This window comes from Trichomycterus rosablanca, chromosome 16 (assembly GCF_030014385.1).
Source record: "Trichomycterus rosablanca isolate fTriRos1 chromosome 16, fTriRos1.hap1, whole genome shotgun sequence".
In the NCBI taxonomy this organism is placed as follows: Eukaryota; Metazoa; Chordata; class Actinopteri; order Siluriformes; family Trichomycteridae; genus Trichomycterus; species Trichomycterus rosablanca.
In genome coordinates, this window is record NC_086003.1 from 27,615,382 (window position 1) to 27,631,789 (window position 16,408).

Consider the following 16,408-nt stretch of genomic DNA (forward strand, 5'->3'; position numbering starts at 1 on the left):
AATGTTTTGTACTTTTGGTGACAGATTTATTTGTCTTGTTTCACTCTCTGCCTCTGGTGTCTTTAACTCGTATTTTCTTATTTATTATTTACTAAAACTGAGTCGTAGTGCAGCTTTCTCCTCTGTATCGAGCTCTTTTGCTAGTCAAACTGGCAAGACAGAATTGTTCAGTTACCACCCCAAATCAGAAAAAGTTGGGACATGGAAAATGGAAATAAAATAAAAACACAGTGCTCCTTACGTTACTTTGACTTTTATTAGATTGCAGACAATTTGAACCTGAGATATTTTATGTTTTGTCTGCTCAGCTTCATTTATTTTGTTAATAAACCTCCATTCCTGCATTTCAGGCCACAGTACTGTCCCAACTTTTTGGAATGGGGCAAATGGTTAATTTTTTACAAAGTATGAAATGCAGGGGTGCCAATAATTGTGGCAAAAGGTGATTTTCTGATTAACTTATACAGACATGTTTTTATAAGACATATAGAACATATAGGACGTATAGGACATGTATAAGACATGTATAGCACATGTTTACGGCATGTATAAGACATGTAGAGGACATGTATAGGACATGTATAAGACACGTATAAGACATGTTTGTATAAGACATGTATAAGACATGTATAAGACATGTATTTATAAGACATGTTTGTATCAGAAATGTATAAGACATGTATAAGACATGTATAAGACATGTATTTATAAGACATATTTGTATCAGAAATGTATAGGACATGTATAAGACATGGATAGAACATGTATAAGACATGTTTGTATAAGACATGTATAGGACATGCATACGATATGTATAGGACATGCATAAGACAAGTATAGCACATGTATAAGGCATTTATAAGACATGTATAGGACACATATAAGACATGTGTAAGACATATAGGACATGCATAAGACAAGTATAAGACATGTATAAGACACGTATAAGACTTGTATTGGACATGTAGAAGACATGTATTGGACATATATACTGCATGTATAAGACATGTTTGTATAAGACATGTATAAGATACGTATAAGATAGGACATGTATAAGATGTATTGACATGTATAAGACATGTATTGACATGTATAAGACATGTATTGACATGTATAAGACAAGTATAAGGCATGTATGTATAAGACATGTTTGTATCAGACATGTATGGGACATGCATACAATATGTATAGGACATGCATAAGGCATTCATAAGACATGTATAGGACACGTTTAAGACATGTATAAGACATATATAGGACATGCATAAGAAAAGTATAGCACATGTATAAGACAAGTATAAGATATGTATCAGACATGTATAAGACATGTTTGTATAAGGTGTGTATAGTACATGTATCAGACATGTATAAGACACGTGTAATGCACTGATGCAGCGCTGTTCCCTTCAGAAAACAATGCAAAATCTACAGCAGTGCATTGAAAGACTAGAAGGAGAGAACTATATCAAACAGTAAGCCTAATACTGCAGCATTTATTTGAAACCTTTAGGTCCCCATCAAAGTCAAAATTGTTTTGCTTGTGTAATTGACAGGGGCGAGTTTTAGAAAGCCGCTCTGATAGTTTAAGATATTTTTATCAGACTGAGTTCTTGTTAGATGTTAGAAGATTCCTCAAGACTTGATGAGACTGTGATGAGTGACACTGCGCTCTTTTCACTCTTTACCTTCGTTTCCATCTTGGTTTCTGTTTGTGATGCGCTAGCCCACTGGTCTGCATCGCTGCATGTCCTGTTACAAGCCGGAAGTGAACGTGAACACTGCCGCGTGCCGGCGTGTGCCATTTCTGGATACTCTAAGCTTCACAGAGCAGCTTCGCCTTAACAATCACGGAATGCTTACAGACGGCGTGACGTCTTCTTCCTCTTCCTGCTGTCCATATTTTTAGTGGATGAATTAAATACGTCGGGAATGAGCTCGTGACACTCTCGTATTTTTCTGCTGAAGCCGACGACGTAGACGCGCATGAGGATACGATTCTATAGCTGGTAGCAAACGCTGAGAACTTTGTAACCGCCGTCTTTCAGAAACATTTTATACCTCTTTGTTTAATCTTTTATATTCATGAATCTTGCGCTGAAACTGAATACTGGATGTCGATCTGACCGTATGCGTTCTGACTCTGTATCTCCTCTACGTTTCCATGTGAATTTTAATTATTGGTGTGTTATTTATTCCCGTCTGGCCTGGGTTACACTGTGCTTATTTTATATTTACTCGGAACGTTTTTGATTTTCTTTGTTTTGTATTTTTGTTATTTGTATTTTGTGGCATGACTTTGAAATAAAATTAGTAAAATCTTTAAGATCTGTGTAATATTTTATATTTATACCTTATTCCACATGTGTCAAGTGCAAATCCGGCCTGCCACATCATTTTATGTGGCCCGCGAGAGCTTAAAGGACGTATGATTGTGGCAACTTGGTGGTGGTGGGGCTTGAATGGGCAACCTTCTGTTTACTAGTCCAGTACCTTAACCACTGAGCTATCACTGGCCCCAGTCACTAGACGACAGTGTTTCCACATCAGTGTTTAACTGAGGCGGTTTTCCAACAAGTGATGTGGAGTAATATTTACAAATAATCCCAAAATGTACAAGAAGAGAAAATTGAAGCGGAAGGAGGAAATTATTATCATTTATCAGACGCTTTTATCCGAAGCCACTTACAATTATGACCAAATACCATGGAAGCAATCGAGCATTAAGGGCCTTGCTGTTGTTGAATACCACTGTTGGGCCCCTGAGTGAAGCCCTTAATCCTTTTACTTGCATTGTATTCAAGTATAAGTCACTCTGGATAAAAGATCCTCTACAGAAAGAAAATAAATATTACAAATATTTAATCACTGTTGTTTTGATTATTAAAAATACTTCTAGTACACAGTATGTGTCCAAAAATAAATCTACTTAGGTATAAAGCTTGCATATATTCTAATGTATATATAGTAGAGGCCAAAATTCAAAGACCTGTAGTAGAAATGGTCCCACAGCAACTATCTATCTATCTATCTATCTATCTATCTATCTATCTATCTATCTATCTATCTATCTATCTATCTATCTATCTATCTATCTATCTATCTATCTATCTATCTATCTATCTATCTATCATCAGTCTGTCTGTCTGTCTGTCTGTCTATCTGTCTATCTATCTATCAGTTTATCTGTCTGTCTGTCTGTCTATCTATCTATTTATCTATCTGTCAGTCAGTCTGTTTTTTTTTCTGTCAGTCTGTCTATGTATATATCTCAGTCTGTCTATCAGTCTGTCTGTCTGTCTGTCTATCTATCTATTTATCTATATATCTGTCAGTCAGTCTCTGTTTTTTTTCTGTCAGTCTGTCTGTCTATCTATCTATCCGTCTATCCATCTATCTGTCTGTCTATCTATTTGTCTATTTATCTGTCTGTCAGTCAGTTAGTCAGACTGTCTGTCTGTCTGTCTATCTATCTGTCAGACAGTCAGTCTGTCTGTCTGTGTATGTATCTGTCTGTCAGTCTGTCTATCTGCTGTTTGTCCGTCTATGCATATATCTGTCTGTCTGTCTATCTATCCATTATAAGTATTATTATTATTAATAGTAGTAGTAGTAGCATTTATTATTATTATTATTATTATTGAATGTTATTTTAAGAAGGTTTTATTTGGAACATTCCTTTTGAGCTGTTTATTTTTAGTCTGTTTTTTTAGTACCTGATCGACATTTTGATAAACAAATGAGTTCATTGATTGTATCAGACACAACCAGCTTTTATTTTCCCAGACAAAGCTTTGACCTTTTCCCAACACAAACAGAAGAGAGAGCGTGCAAGGACCAGGAGACTGGAACATGTGACTGAAACAGCACTGACCGGTGGATTTGGGTATCAGCTACTCAATCTTGCGCCTTCGTGGGCACCGTAAGCCCTCCCTCCTATAATCAGGATCAGGATTGGCACCCGGCGTGTTTCCACTGCTGTTTACTGCTGCTGTCTGGTCTGGTGTCTCTGAGGAACAGGTCACACCAGCCACGGGCCGTCAGACGTCCAGGGAATCAGGAAAATACAGACTGGCAGATGAGGAACGTGTCATGTGATCAGTTCTATTTGATGACATTTTTTTGAAGGGGTTGTTTGGACCTGCACCTGAAGCAGCATGTGGACTTTCTGTAGGTTCTAGAAGAGATGGAATGAGATAAAGAGTCACAAGAGAATCAAGTCAATCAGTGAGAGGTAAGTAAATGATTTGAAGTAGAAATTAGCAGCTTGAGTAGAACCACATGCTCTCCTGGGGTGTTACACCAATCCTCTTATTGCTATTTTCAGCTCCTCAACCCAGGCCACAATTACAGGCCATAAAGTTTATTTATTAGGATTTTAACGTCATGTTTTACACTTTGGTTACATTCATGACAGGAACGGTAGTTACTCATTACACAAGATTCATCAGTTCAAGTTTAATATTAAACACAGTCATGGACAATTTTGTATCATCAGTTCACCTCACTTGCACGTCTTTGGACTGTGGCAGAAAACCCACACAGACACGGGGAGAACATGCAAACTTGACACAGAAAGAACCCAGACCGGCCCACCTGGGGATTGAACGTGGGACCTTCTCGCTGTGAGGCGACGGTGCTACCCATCGAGCCACTGTGCCACCCAGAGGCCCTGAAGTGACGTATAAAGTATGAATGATGGTGAATATGTCATCGTATCATCGATATCAAATTGTGGTACTTGGGAAAACAAAGACATATCCTCCAGGCCACCCAAGGAGGATGGGTCCCTGCTGAGTCTGGTTCCTCTTAAGGTTTCTTCCTGTAATTTTAAGGGAGTTTTTCCTTGCCAATATGGGTTTTTGGTATGTTGGTCCTGGATTCTGTAAAGTTGCTTTGAGACAATGTCCATTGTATAAAGCGCTATATAAATAAATTTTACTTCACTTGACTTGACTTAGTGTTTCAGAATAGTTTACTGGATTAAAATATGATTCTTCATGTCAAACATCTTGTAAATTTTTTAGTTTAATGTAAAAACATGATTTGCTGGGTCAAAACATCACGACTATTGATGAATCATAAGTTAAGAGTAAGCAAAGTTTGGGCAAATTTGTCCGAGCAGTGGTAGCTCAGTGGTTAGGGTACTGGACTAGTAATCAGAAGGTTGCCAGACCATCACTCTTGGACCCCTGAGCAAGGCCCTTAACCCTCAGTTACTTGAACTGTATTTAGTGATAAATGTAAGTCACTTTGGATGAAGGCCACAAAATTAAATGTATGTCTGGGCACTGATGTTGGTCAAGAAAGCCTCCGTTGATGTTCCAATTAATTCCAAAGCTGTTCATTGGGGCTGAGGTCACTGGAGTTTTTTTACACCAAGTCTTGATCATGTTGGAACAGGAAAAGACCTTCCTTAAACTGTTGCTGCAAAGTTGTACGCATGTCATTTCCTTTATATAGGTGATTTATCACACTTGTTAGCAACTGTTGTGGCATTTAAAGCATTTACATTTTACCCAAAGCGACTTAACAGCACTGTGACAGTATACATTGTCTAAGCAATTGAGGATTAAGGGCCTTGCTCAAGGGCCCAACAGTGGCAACCTGGCAGAGGTGGGACTTGACCCAGCGACCTTTTGATTACTAGTTCAGTACCTTAACCACTAGGCTACAACTGCACTTCTAAAGCAGTTAGAAGAGGTGTCCCAATACTTTTGTCCATATAGTATATGTGTGGAGCTCAGTGTAATCCTCTTACTGAGCGTACTGTAAACACATGACACACCGCATGTTTCAGCCTATGTTTCAGCCGCTGCGCTCCAGATTAAGAATATAGTCAGCGCCGTTATGGCTCCGTACTCGCCGACGTCAACCGGCCTACCAACCGGTTCTGCAGCTCAGAGTAACGTTAAAAGCATTTCCCTACAATACAGGAAGTTGTTTCCGTAAATAGAACAAAACAGAACGATAACGGATGGTGGAGCAGCGTATGGAAATCACTTTAGAAGAGCATGTGAATGAAAGTGTTGCACAAAAAGCACAGAGCTTATCCAGAGGAATGTGAATAAGCTCCTAAATACTAAATACTCGCCTCCGACTGGAACACCTGACCTGTCTCGACTGTTCTGGCAGAACTTCCCATTATAATGTTCCCATAAAGGTTTAGTAATGTTTTAATCTGGAGATTTTGGAGGTTTCATAAAACTGGTTGTGAATTTACATTTGCAGCATTTAGTGGACGCTTTTATCCAAAGTGACTTACACTACTGTGACAGTATATTGTCTAAGCAATTAAGGGCTAAGGGCCTTGCTCAAGGGCCCAACAGTGGCAACCTGGCAGTGGTGAGGCTTGAACCAGCAACCTTTTGATTCCTAGTCCAGTACCTTAAACACTAGGCTACAACTGGAATTAGTGTTTACACCATATAATGAATCTGGATCCTTTACAGTTGCATCATACACCAATAACAGGCATAACATTATGACCACCTTCCTAATATTGTGTTGGTCCCCCTTTTGCAGCCCCATACACAACAAACTGTGATGCACTGTGTATCCTGACACCTTTCTATCAGACCCAGGATTAACTTCTTCAGCAGTTTGTTGGATCAGACCACACGGGCCAGCCTTCGCTCCCCACGTGCATCAGTGAGCCTTGGCCGCCCATGACCCTGTCGCCGGTTTACCACTGTTCCTCCCTTGGACCACTTTTGATGGATACTGACCACTGCAGACCGTGACACACCCCACAAGTGCTGCAGTTTTGGAGATGCTCTGACCAAGTTGTCTAGCCATCACAATCTGGCCCTCGTCAAACTCGCTCAGATCCTCACGCTCGTCCATTTTTCCTGCTTCTAACATCAACTTTGAGGATAAAATGTTCACTTGCTGCCTAATATATCACCCCCCCCCCCCCCCCCCCTGAGATAATCAGTGTTATTCACTTCACCTGTCAGTGCTCATAATGTTATGCCTGGTCGGTGTAGTTGTTGGATTACATGCGTCCTTAAAACATTATTGCCTCTACCATTGCAAAGGTGGCTCGTTGGGTAGCACTGTCCCTAGGTGGAGCGGTCTTGGTCCTTTCTGTGTGGAGTTTGCATGTTCTCCCCATGTCTGTGTGGGTTTCCTCCAGGAGCTCCGGCTTCCTCCCACAGTCCAAAGACGTGCAAGTGAGGTGAACGGGAGATACAAAATTGTCCATGACTGGTATGGGTAACCAATAACTACCTGCCCTGTCATGAATGTAACCAAAGGCAGTTGTAGCCAAGTGGTTAAGTTACTGGACTAGCAATCAAAAGGTTGCTGGTTCAAGCCTCACCACTGCCAGGTTGTCACTGTTGGGCCCTTGAGCAAGGCCCTTAACCTTCAATTGCCTGGATAATATACAGTCACAGTACTGTAAGTCGCTTTGGATAAAAGCGTCTTAAACATCTTTTCAAAATCCTAACAAAACAAACCACCATTATGTGTTCTACACTGTAGAAAGTCCAAAACACAGATATTTTCTTTCAGATGATAAAAAAGGAGCATTTGTATGGCTGGGCCCTGATGTTGGTCAATAAAGCCTCAGTTGATGTTCCGGTTCATTCTGTTCAGTGGGGCTGAGGTCAGGGCTCTGTGCAGGACACTGACCACAATCACATTATATGTACATATAAAAACACTGCTCGATTGTTACAGCCTCAGTGATTCAGTTTAATACTCGGACTCTTTTAGTCCAGGCTAATCTGCAAAACAATTAGCATAGAGTGAGCAAAAGGATCAATTAATCTGTCGGCCACAGGCTGCTCATTATCTTTATTTAGCAACAGCCAGGAAGTAGCACGTCTCTGCTGGTGTTACCGAGAGGAAACGTGACCCGGCCAGCGCTTCCTGTTGTTCCAATCACACAATGCTCCGCTTGTTCGCTTTATTTAGACCCTTTATTTTTATTTAGCACAAATGCAGCACCTTTACTGACTGAGAAAATACAATCGTGTCAGCATTACAGAGATACACTATAGGGCCAAAAGTATATGGACACCCCTGCTACTGAATAGTTAATTCTGCCACATTCATTGCTAACAGATATATAGAGCAGTTGTACCCTAGTGGTTTAGGTACTGCATTAGTAATCGGAAGGGTTCTGGTTTAGACCCCACCACTGCCAGCTTAACCCTCAATTGCTCAGACTATAAACTGTAAGTTGCCTTGGATAAGTGTCTGCTTGTAGCAACAGTTTAGGGAATCCCCCTTTCCCTTCTCAATCTCTATTTTGATTCGGTCCCAGACATTTTCAGTATTTAGCAGACGCTTTTACCCAAAGTGACTTACAGTACTGTGACAGTATACAGTGCAAGTAATTGAGGGTTAAGGGCCTTGCTCAAGGGCCCAACAGTGCAACCTCACAGTGGTGGGGTTTAAACCAGCAACCTTCTGCTTACTAGTTCAGTACCCTAACTGTTAGGCTACAGCTGCCCTCTATAAAGACATGGTTTGACTAGCTGTGCCCTGGTGAACACTCAACCCAACTCAAAACACTTTTGGGATGAATTAACTTAGATGGCGAGACAGGTCTTATCTTTTTTAACAACATCAATGCCTGACCGCACTGACTCTATGGACTAAATGGGCACAAATTCCCACAGACACACTTCAAAGTCTCGTAGAAATGCTTCCCAGAAGAGTGGATGATAATAAGGTTCAAAGTGGGTAGTACTGTCGCCTCACAGCAAGAAGGTCCTGGGTTTGAGGCTGAGCGGTCCGGGTCCTTTCTGTGTAGAGTTTGCATGTTCTCCCCGTGTCTGCGTGGGTTTCCTCCGGGAGCTCCGGTTTCCATTGTCCATGACTGTGTTTGACATTAAACTTGTGAACTGATGAATCTTGTACATTAAAATCCTAATAAATAAATACATTAATTAATTAAAGCTTCAAAGAAAAGCTGGAGCAATTCAGTATTAATGTTTATGGTTTTAGCTCATTGTCAGGTGTCCCCATAGTTTTATTCATACAGTGTACACCGACCAGGCATAACATTATGAGCACTGACAGGTGAAGTGAATAACACTGATTATCTCTTCATCACAGCACCTGTTAGTGGGGGGAGCAAGTGACATTTTATCCTCAAAATTGATGTTAGAAGCAGGAAAAATGGGCGAGCGTGAGGATTTGAGTGAGTTTGACGAGGGCCAAATTGTGATGGCCAGACGACTGGGTCAGAGCATCTCCAAAACTGCAGCTCTTGTGGGGTGTTCCTGGTCTGCAGTGGTCAGTATCTATCAAAAGTGGTCCAAGGTAGGAACAGTGGTAAACCGGCGACAGGGTCATGGGCGACCAAGGCTCATTGATGAACGTGGGGAGCGAAGGCTGGCCCATGTGGTCCGATCCAACAGATGAGCTACTGTAGCTCAAACTGCTGAAGAAGTTCATGCTGGTTCTGATAGAAAGGTGTCAGAATACACAGAGCATCACAGTTTGTTCCGTATGGGGCAGCAAAAAAGGGACCAACACAATATTAGCAAGGTGGTCATAATGTTATGCCTAATCAGTGTATATTATAATGTTTAATATATAATGTAAGGACATTATAGACTTTTGCTGTATGACCTCTTCCAATTACAATCAACCCAATTTACTGTGTTAAATTTGTTCATTGTTGTAGACATAAAGAAATAATTCCTTTGATTATTTTAAGCACATAATGAATGAAGGCAGGTCCACATTAGAAATGACGTTTCTCCGGAGGGCATTTATAATTCGGATGTTTTTATTCACAGATCCTGATGGATGTTAAACACAGACGTTAATGTTCATGTGAAAACGCTCGGCTGCTAAATGAATGTCATGGCGCTTGTTACGCAGTCCTGCATTTTAATGAGGCTTATTCACTTATTCAACCAGTAATCATCTCGTCTATTTCCAGCACCCAGTGAGCACAGATTAGCACCGTGTCCTGGAGAGAGGGCGAGAACAGAGCAGAAATTAGACTGAGAGGGAAACAGCAGAAGCTGTAGAGGATTCTGACAGAGAGAAAAAGCTTCAGGCCTCGGCATAGACGTTATGGATGTGACACTCAGGTTTTTGGCCTGTATGGTTGTATATGTGCTTATAAAAACATTCATTACAAAACCAAGAGTATAAATATGGTCTTTTTTAATGCAACGACAGCCTTAAATCTTATTTGGGTAAGGTTTTCCACAAGATTTTGAAACGTACCTGTGGGGATTTTTGCCTATTCAGTCAGAGAACAGACCCCCATGTTAAACCCGGCACTTTAACAGGGTTAACAGTCAGAGCTTGATATAGTTTCTCTAAACCTAACTTGTCAAAACAAACCACGTCTTTATTGAACTTGCTTTGTGCACTCAAGAACAATCATACTTTTAGGAAAGGGAAATAGCCTTCCCCAAACTTTTGGCACATATTTAAAGGCATTTAATTTATTTTAAATAATTGATTTTATACGTAGGAATAGGTGTGTTCAAAATATCTAAAGTCTAATAAATAGGAGTGGTGTCCCAATACTTTTGTCTGTATAGTGTGTGTGTGTGTGTGTGTGTGTGTGTGTGTGTGTGTGTGTGTGTGTTCATCATTCATTTACGGAAAGAGACCCTCAGGTACCCCACCGTTATTGGGGTGAAGGATCCTTCCCAGCACTACACTGGTGATGACATGTTAGTGTGTGTTGTTCTGGTATGAGTGCAGCAGGTACAGCAGTGTTGCTGTACTGTTTAATCATGTAAGCATTGGGACTAGAGACTAGATCTAAACTTTTTCATGCACAATGTAAGTTAATCCTCTTCTAGTCTTTTATAATTGGACACTTTCTGATCACATGACACTGTGAACCCCTGTTCTCTGAGGGTCTCTGATGGACTTATGCCTGCTAGATGGCACCAGCCAACCGGTGGCAATGCCGAGTTTCAAACTGAGGAGTTTGGAATCTCGGCGCTGGTGTGTGGAAAGGCTTGTTCAAGGATAATGTGGGCCAGATACATAACGAAGTAAAGATTTTCGGTTGTGAATATTTGCCTTTAATATATTCAAAATAAAAATAAAATTAAGTAGTTGCTCTCCCTCATTGTGATGCAAAATGACTTAATACCTTAATCTGCATGATGAAAATAACACTAAACCAACTGTTTTGATTTATAACAAAATCAAAACCAAACTTTAATTGTTTTTAATGAACAATTTCATCAAACCCAACAACATATTTAGTAAGCAAGAAAAATGTATTTGATGATAAAATGATAAAATAACTTGCATTAACCGAAGTGCTGTACAAAACCTAATAAAATATGATAAGATAATAATAATATAATAACAAGATAAAAAGGGTGAGAAAAAGGAAAACATACTCTAAATCACAATGAAGCAAGTGTGTACAGGCACGTTTTAGCCCTGACTTATAGACCAGAATTCAAGGATCTTGGCTAATAGTGGGTGGACGACTTTCAGACGACCCCTCAGAGCCCATGGTCAACAAATTACTGATGTGAGGATGAGCGCAGGGTTCGTGTACATTTAGGAGACCAGGATGAAATCACCGTTTTCTCAGAATCATTCAGTGTAATTCAGGTCAGCTCAGGTTCTCTGTAACGTTACCTCTGTCTCTGAGCTTTACGGTCCGGAGCGAGTCAGCGTCGGGTCAATGTCTCATTTATTTACTCTAATACGCTTGTGTACCGGGCCAAATACGGCACATAGTCTATAAACATAATTAACAAATATGTGTGTTGTTTTTCATTAATATTCACAAATCCAAGATTTTGGCGAATGCTAATAAATTTAGCTTGATTATCTGATCAATATCCTTGACAAACATCTTTCAGATTTCTTCAGAGATTCAATCTATAATGTCTAATCTAGAACGACTCTCACTGGTGCTATAAGAGGACACAGAGCCTATAGTACCCATAAAAGACAATCAGCTTTGCAAATGCACACAATTGCACACGTATAAGCTACACCTTTTGTTTATAAGCTACACCTTTTGTTTATAAGCTACACCTTTTGTTTATAAGCTACACCTTTTGTTTTGTGTTCTTTGTTATATGTTCTATATTCTATTTTTGTAATACACTGATCAGCCATAACATTAAAACCACCTCCTTGTTTCTACACTCACTGTCCATTTTATCAGCTCCACTTACCATATAGAAGCACTTTGTAGTTCTACAATTACTGACTGTAGTCCATCTGTCTCTCTGCATGCTTTTTTAACCTGCTTTCACCCTGTTCTTCAATGGTCAGGACCCCCACAGAGCTGGTATTATTTAGGTGGTGGATCATTCTCAGCACTGCAGTGACACTGACATGGTGGTGGTGTGTTAGTGATCAGACACAGCAGCACTGCTGGAGTTTTTAAATACCGTGTCCACTCACTGTCCACTCTATTAGACACTCCTACCTAGTTGGTCCACCTTGTAGATGTAAAGTCAGAGACGATCGCTCATCTATTGCTGCTGTTTGAGTCAGTCATCTTCTAGACCTTCATCAGTGGTCACAGGACGCTGCCCACGGGGTGCTGGTGGCTGGATGTTTTTGGTTGGTGGACGATTCTCAGTCCAGCAGTGACAGTGAGGTGTTTAAAAACTCCAGCAGCGCTGCTGTGTCTGATCCACTCATACCAGCACAACACACACTAACACACCACCACCATGTCAGTGTCACTGCAGTGCTGAGAATGATCCACCACCTAAATAATACCTGCTCTGTGGGGGTCCTGTGGGGGTCCTGACCATTGAAGAACAGCATGAAAGGGGGCTAACAAAGCATGCAGAGAAACAGATGGACTACAGTCAGTAATTGTAGAACTACAAAGTGCTTGATTATCTTATATAGTTATATAGTAAGTGGAGCTGATAAAATGGACAGTGAGTGTAGAAACAAGGAGGTGGTTTTAATGTTATGGCTGATCAGTGTATATTCTAATATTTTCATATTTTTTAGATTTTTATATCTTATTTTTGAATTACATTGCATTTTATTTTGTATTTTATTGTCTTGCACTACATCAACGTGTTTTGTGTGATGCTTGTGATGTTTGATCAATCCATCTTCATCAGTGCTGCATGATTAACTGTGATTAACTGCGTCTTTTCGTTTGATTCCTCCTGCATGTAAACACTGAACGTCGTTTCTTACAGGACTCCGGTGTTGTGACCTCTAATGTCAGGACGTAAACCAGAAACATGGTCATTCTGCAGCAGGTAAGCACAAGTCCGGCAACCTGTCTGCATTCAGTAAACGTCATTATCAACCACGGCTAGCTTAGTCTGGGTCCCCCTGTGTTCTCCCTGCGTCTGTCTGGGTTTATTTTTGGGTATCTTAGTTTCCTCGACCTTCCAGAAAGATGGGTGAGTGATGCCCTGTAATAGGGTGAGTGAGGTCATGTCCAGGGATTCTACTGTACAGCCCTAATATTCATGTATGGAATCAAAGTAATTTAATACACTATACTGACAAAAAATAGCAGACACTTTTATCCAAAGCGACTTATTGTCTAAGCAATTGAAGGTTAAGAGCCTTGCTCAATGGCCCAACAGTGGCAACCTGGCAGTGGTGGGGCTTGAACCAGCAAACCTTTTGATTACTAGTCCAGCACCCTAACCCCTAGGCTACAGCTGCCCAAGTATTGGGACATCACTTCTGTCTGTCTGTCTGTCTGTCTGTCTGTCTGTCTGTCTGTCTGTCTGTCTATCTATCTATCTATCTATCTATCTATCTATCTATCTATCTATCTATCTATCTATCTATCTATCTATCTATCTATCTATCATGTATTTCTCATGGTGTACCTCAAGGATAGATCCTCGGTCCGTCTATATTTTTCTCGTTCGCCCTGCCACTGAGTCTAACTAATAAAATAAAACATGCTAAGATATAACTGGACTGTATAAAAATTCAAATAAGGTCAGGATTTTTGTCCTCCAGGGGGACTATGTGTGGCTGGACCTGAAGAAAGGTGGCCAGTTTGACGTTCCAGTCGGAGCTGTGGTCAAGCTCTGCGATTCGGGTCAGATCCTGGTGCTGGATGATGAGGGTCAGGTAAGCGTTTAAGCAGAGGTCACGTTGATTTCCGTTCCTTCTGCAGGGTTTGAACGCTGTAAAGTGAGATGAAAATACGATGATCGGTACGTTTGTGTGTGCAGGAGCGCTGGATCTCACCTCAGAATGCCATTAACATAAAGCCCATGCACCCCACCTCCATCCACGGAGTGGAGGACATGATTCGTCTGGGGGACCTGAACGAGGCCGGCATCCTTCGAAACCTCTTTATCCGTTACAACGAACGGGTTATATATGTGAGTAAAGACCTGTTGCTGTGATTCTTCTAAACCAGTGATCTAAACCAGTGGTTAGATTCTTCCCTTTGTTGCATTAAACAAGTACCCCCCCCCCCCCCCCCCCCCCCACCTCAATATTATTGTAAACTGAAGTGCAATAACTTTACACATCATGCAATAATACTCTTATTTGTACATGTGCAATACTGCTACACTTCTTTATACACACCGATTAGGCATAACATTATGACCACCCTCCCAATATTGTATCCTTACAATATTATATTCTTATATAAATGAAGCAGAGACACGGTGGCTTAGTGGGTAGCACTGTCGCCTCACAGCAAGAAGGTCCTGGGTTTGAGTCCCAGGTGGAGCTGTCCGGGTCCTTTCTGTGTGTAGTTTGCATGTTCTCCCCGTGTCTATGTGGGTTTCCTCCAGGTGCTCCAGTTTCCTCCCACAGTCCAAAGACGTGCAGTCAGAAATTGGGAAATTTGGGAATTTGTGTGTTGGACAAAGAACTTTGAGCTCCAAACTTCATTATTTATTAAAAAAAAAAAACACAGTTGCAAAGGTAATTTCAATTCCAAAGCTGCCATGAAACACAAGATCATCATAAGTGTCGTTTTTGGCGTTTTAGACGTACACAGGTTCAATCCTGGTTGCAGTGAATCCCTATCAGCTGCTTCCCATCTACACGGCGGACCACATTCGGCTCTACACTAATAAAAAGATCACAGAAATGTCGCCGCACATCTTCGGCATCGCTGACAACTGTTACTTCAACATGCAGAGGAACAAGAGGGACCAGTGCTGCATCATCAGGTACCAACGTCAAATCAGGTGGAGCTAATCTGTGGTCACTGTACACAAATACCAGTAAAAGACCAGTTTAGTATCTACACCAATCAGCCATAACATTAAAACCACCTCCTTGTTTCTACACTCACTGTCCATTTTATCAGCTCCACTTACCATATAAAAGCACTTTGTAGTTCTACAATTACTGACTGTAGTCCATCTGTTTCTCTACATACTTTGTTAGCCCCCTTTCACCCTGTTCTTTAATGGTCAGGACCCCCACAGGACCACCACAGAGCAGGTATTATTTAGGTGGTGGATCATTCTCAGCACTGCAGTGACACTGACATGGTGGTGGTGTGTTAGTGTGTGTTGTGCTGGTATGAGTGGATCAGACACAGCAGCGCTGCTGGAGTTTTTAAATACCGTGTCCACTCACTGTCCACTCTATTGGTCCACCTTGTAGATGTAAAGTCAGAGACGATCGCTCATCTGTTGCTGCTGTTTGAGTTGGTCATCTTCTAGACCTTCATCAGTGGTCACAGGACGCTGCCCATGGGGCGCTGTTGGTTGGTGGACTATTCTTAGTCCGGCAGTGACAGTGAGGTGTTTAAAAACTTCAGCAGCGCTGCTGTGTCTGATCAACTCATACCAGCACAACGCAACTGTAATTGTAGAACTACAAATTGCTTCTATATGGTAAGTGGAGCTGATAAAATGGACAATGTGTGTAGAAACAAGGAGGTGGTTTTAATGTTATGGCTGATCAGTGTATATTTGGTGTTGTGTCCGTCAGTGGTGAGTCTGGAGCCGGGAAGACTGAGAGCACCAAACTCATCCTGCAGTTCCTGGCGGCGATCAGTGGACAGCATTCCTGGATCGAGCAGCAGGTTCTGGAGGCCAATCCCATTCTAGAAGGTCAGAAGTCCCATATTTCACTGTTTAATTTATATTATTTTACAATCGTAGTTTGCACTATATACACACTGTATGGCCCAAAGTATTTGGACACCTGACCACGAACTTGTTGGACGTCCCATTTCTAAAACGAATGCTATTAAAACAAAGTGACCTCTGTGTGAGAACAACAGACGCTCTTTTGAGAAGGCTTCTCACGAGACTTTGAAGTACGTCTGTGGGAATTTGTACTTGTTTAGTCAGAAGACGACAGCCTTGGTACGCCCGGGCACTGATTGGGGTCAAGAAAGGCTCATTTAATGTTCCAGTTCAACCCAAAGCGGCTGAGATCAGGGCTCTGTAGTTTCTTTAAAGATTTTCATCAGGTCTTTATAGAGCTTAATTTGTGCAAAGGGGCCTTCCCTAAACTGTTGCTG

General features: G+C 41.2%; 1 protein-coding gene across 2 annotated transcripts in view; it reads left to right on the forward strand.

The window, feature by feature from the left end:
* The first annotated feature begins 13,178 nt into the window (after positions 1-13,178).
* The window catches only part of myo7ab (myosin VIIAb), a 54,167-nt gene continuing 50,937 nt past the window's right edge, over positions 13,179-16,408 (forward strand). For both annotated transcript variants that reach the window (XM_063012306.1, XM_063012307.1), the window contains exons 1-5: positions 13,179-13,196; positions 13,921-14,034; positions 14,139-14,291; positions 14,914-15,098; positions 15,871-15,992. In XM_063012306.1, coding sequence (XP_062868376.1) covers positions 13,179-13,196; positions 13,921-14,034; positions 14,139-14,291; positions 14,914-15,098; positions 15,871-15,992 — 592 coding nt within the window. The remainder of the gene's footprint in view (positions 13,197-13,920; positions 14,035-14,138; positions 14,292-14,913; positions 15,099-15,870; positions 15,993-16,408) is intronic.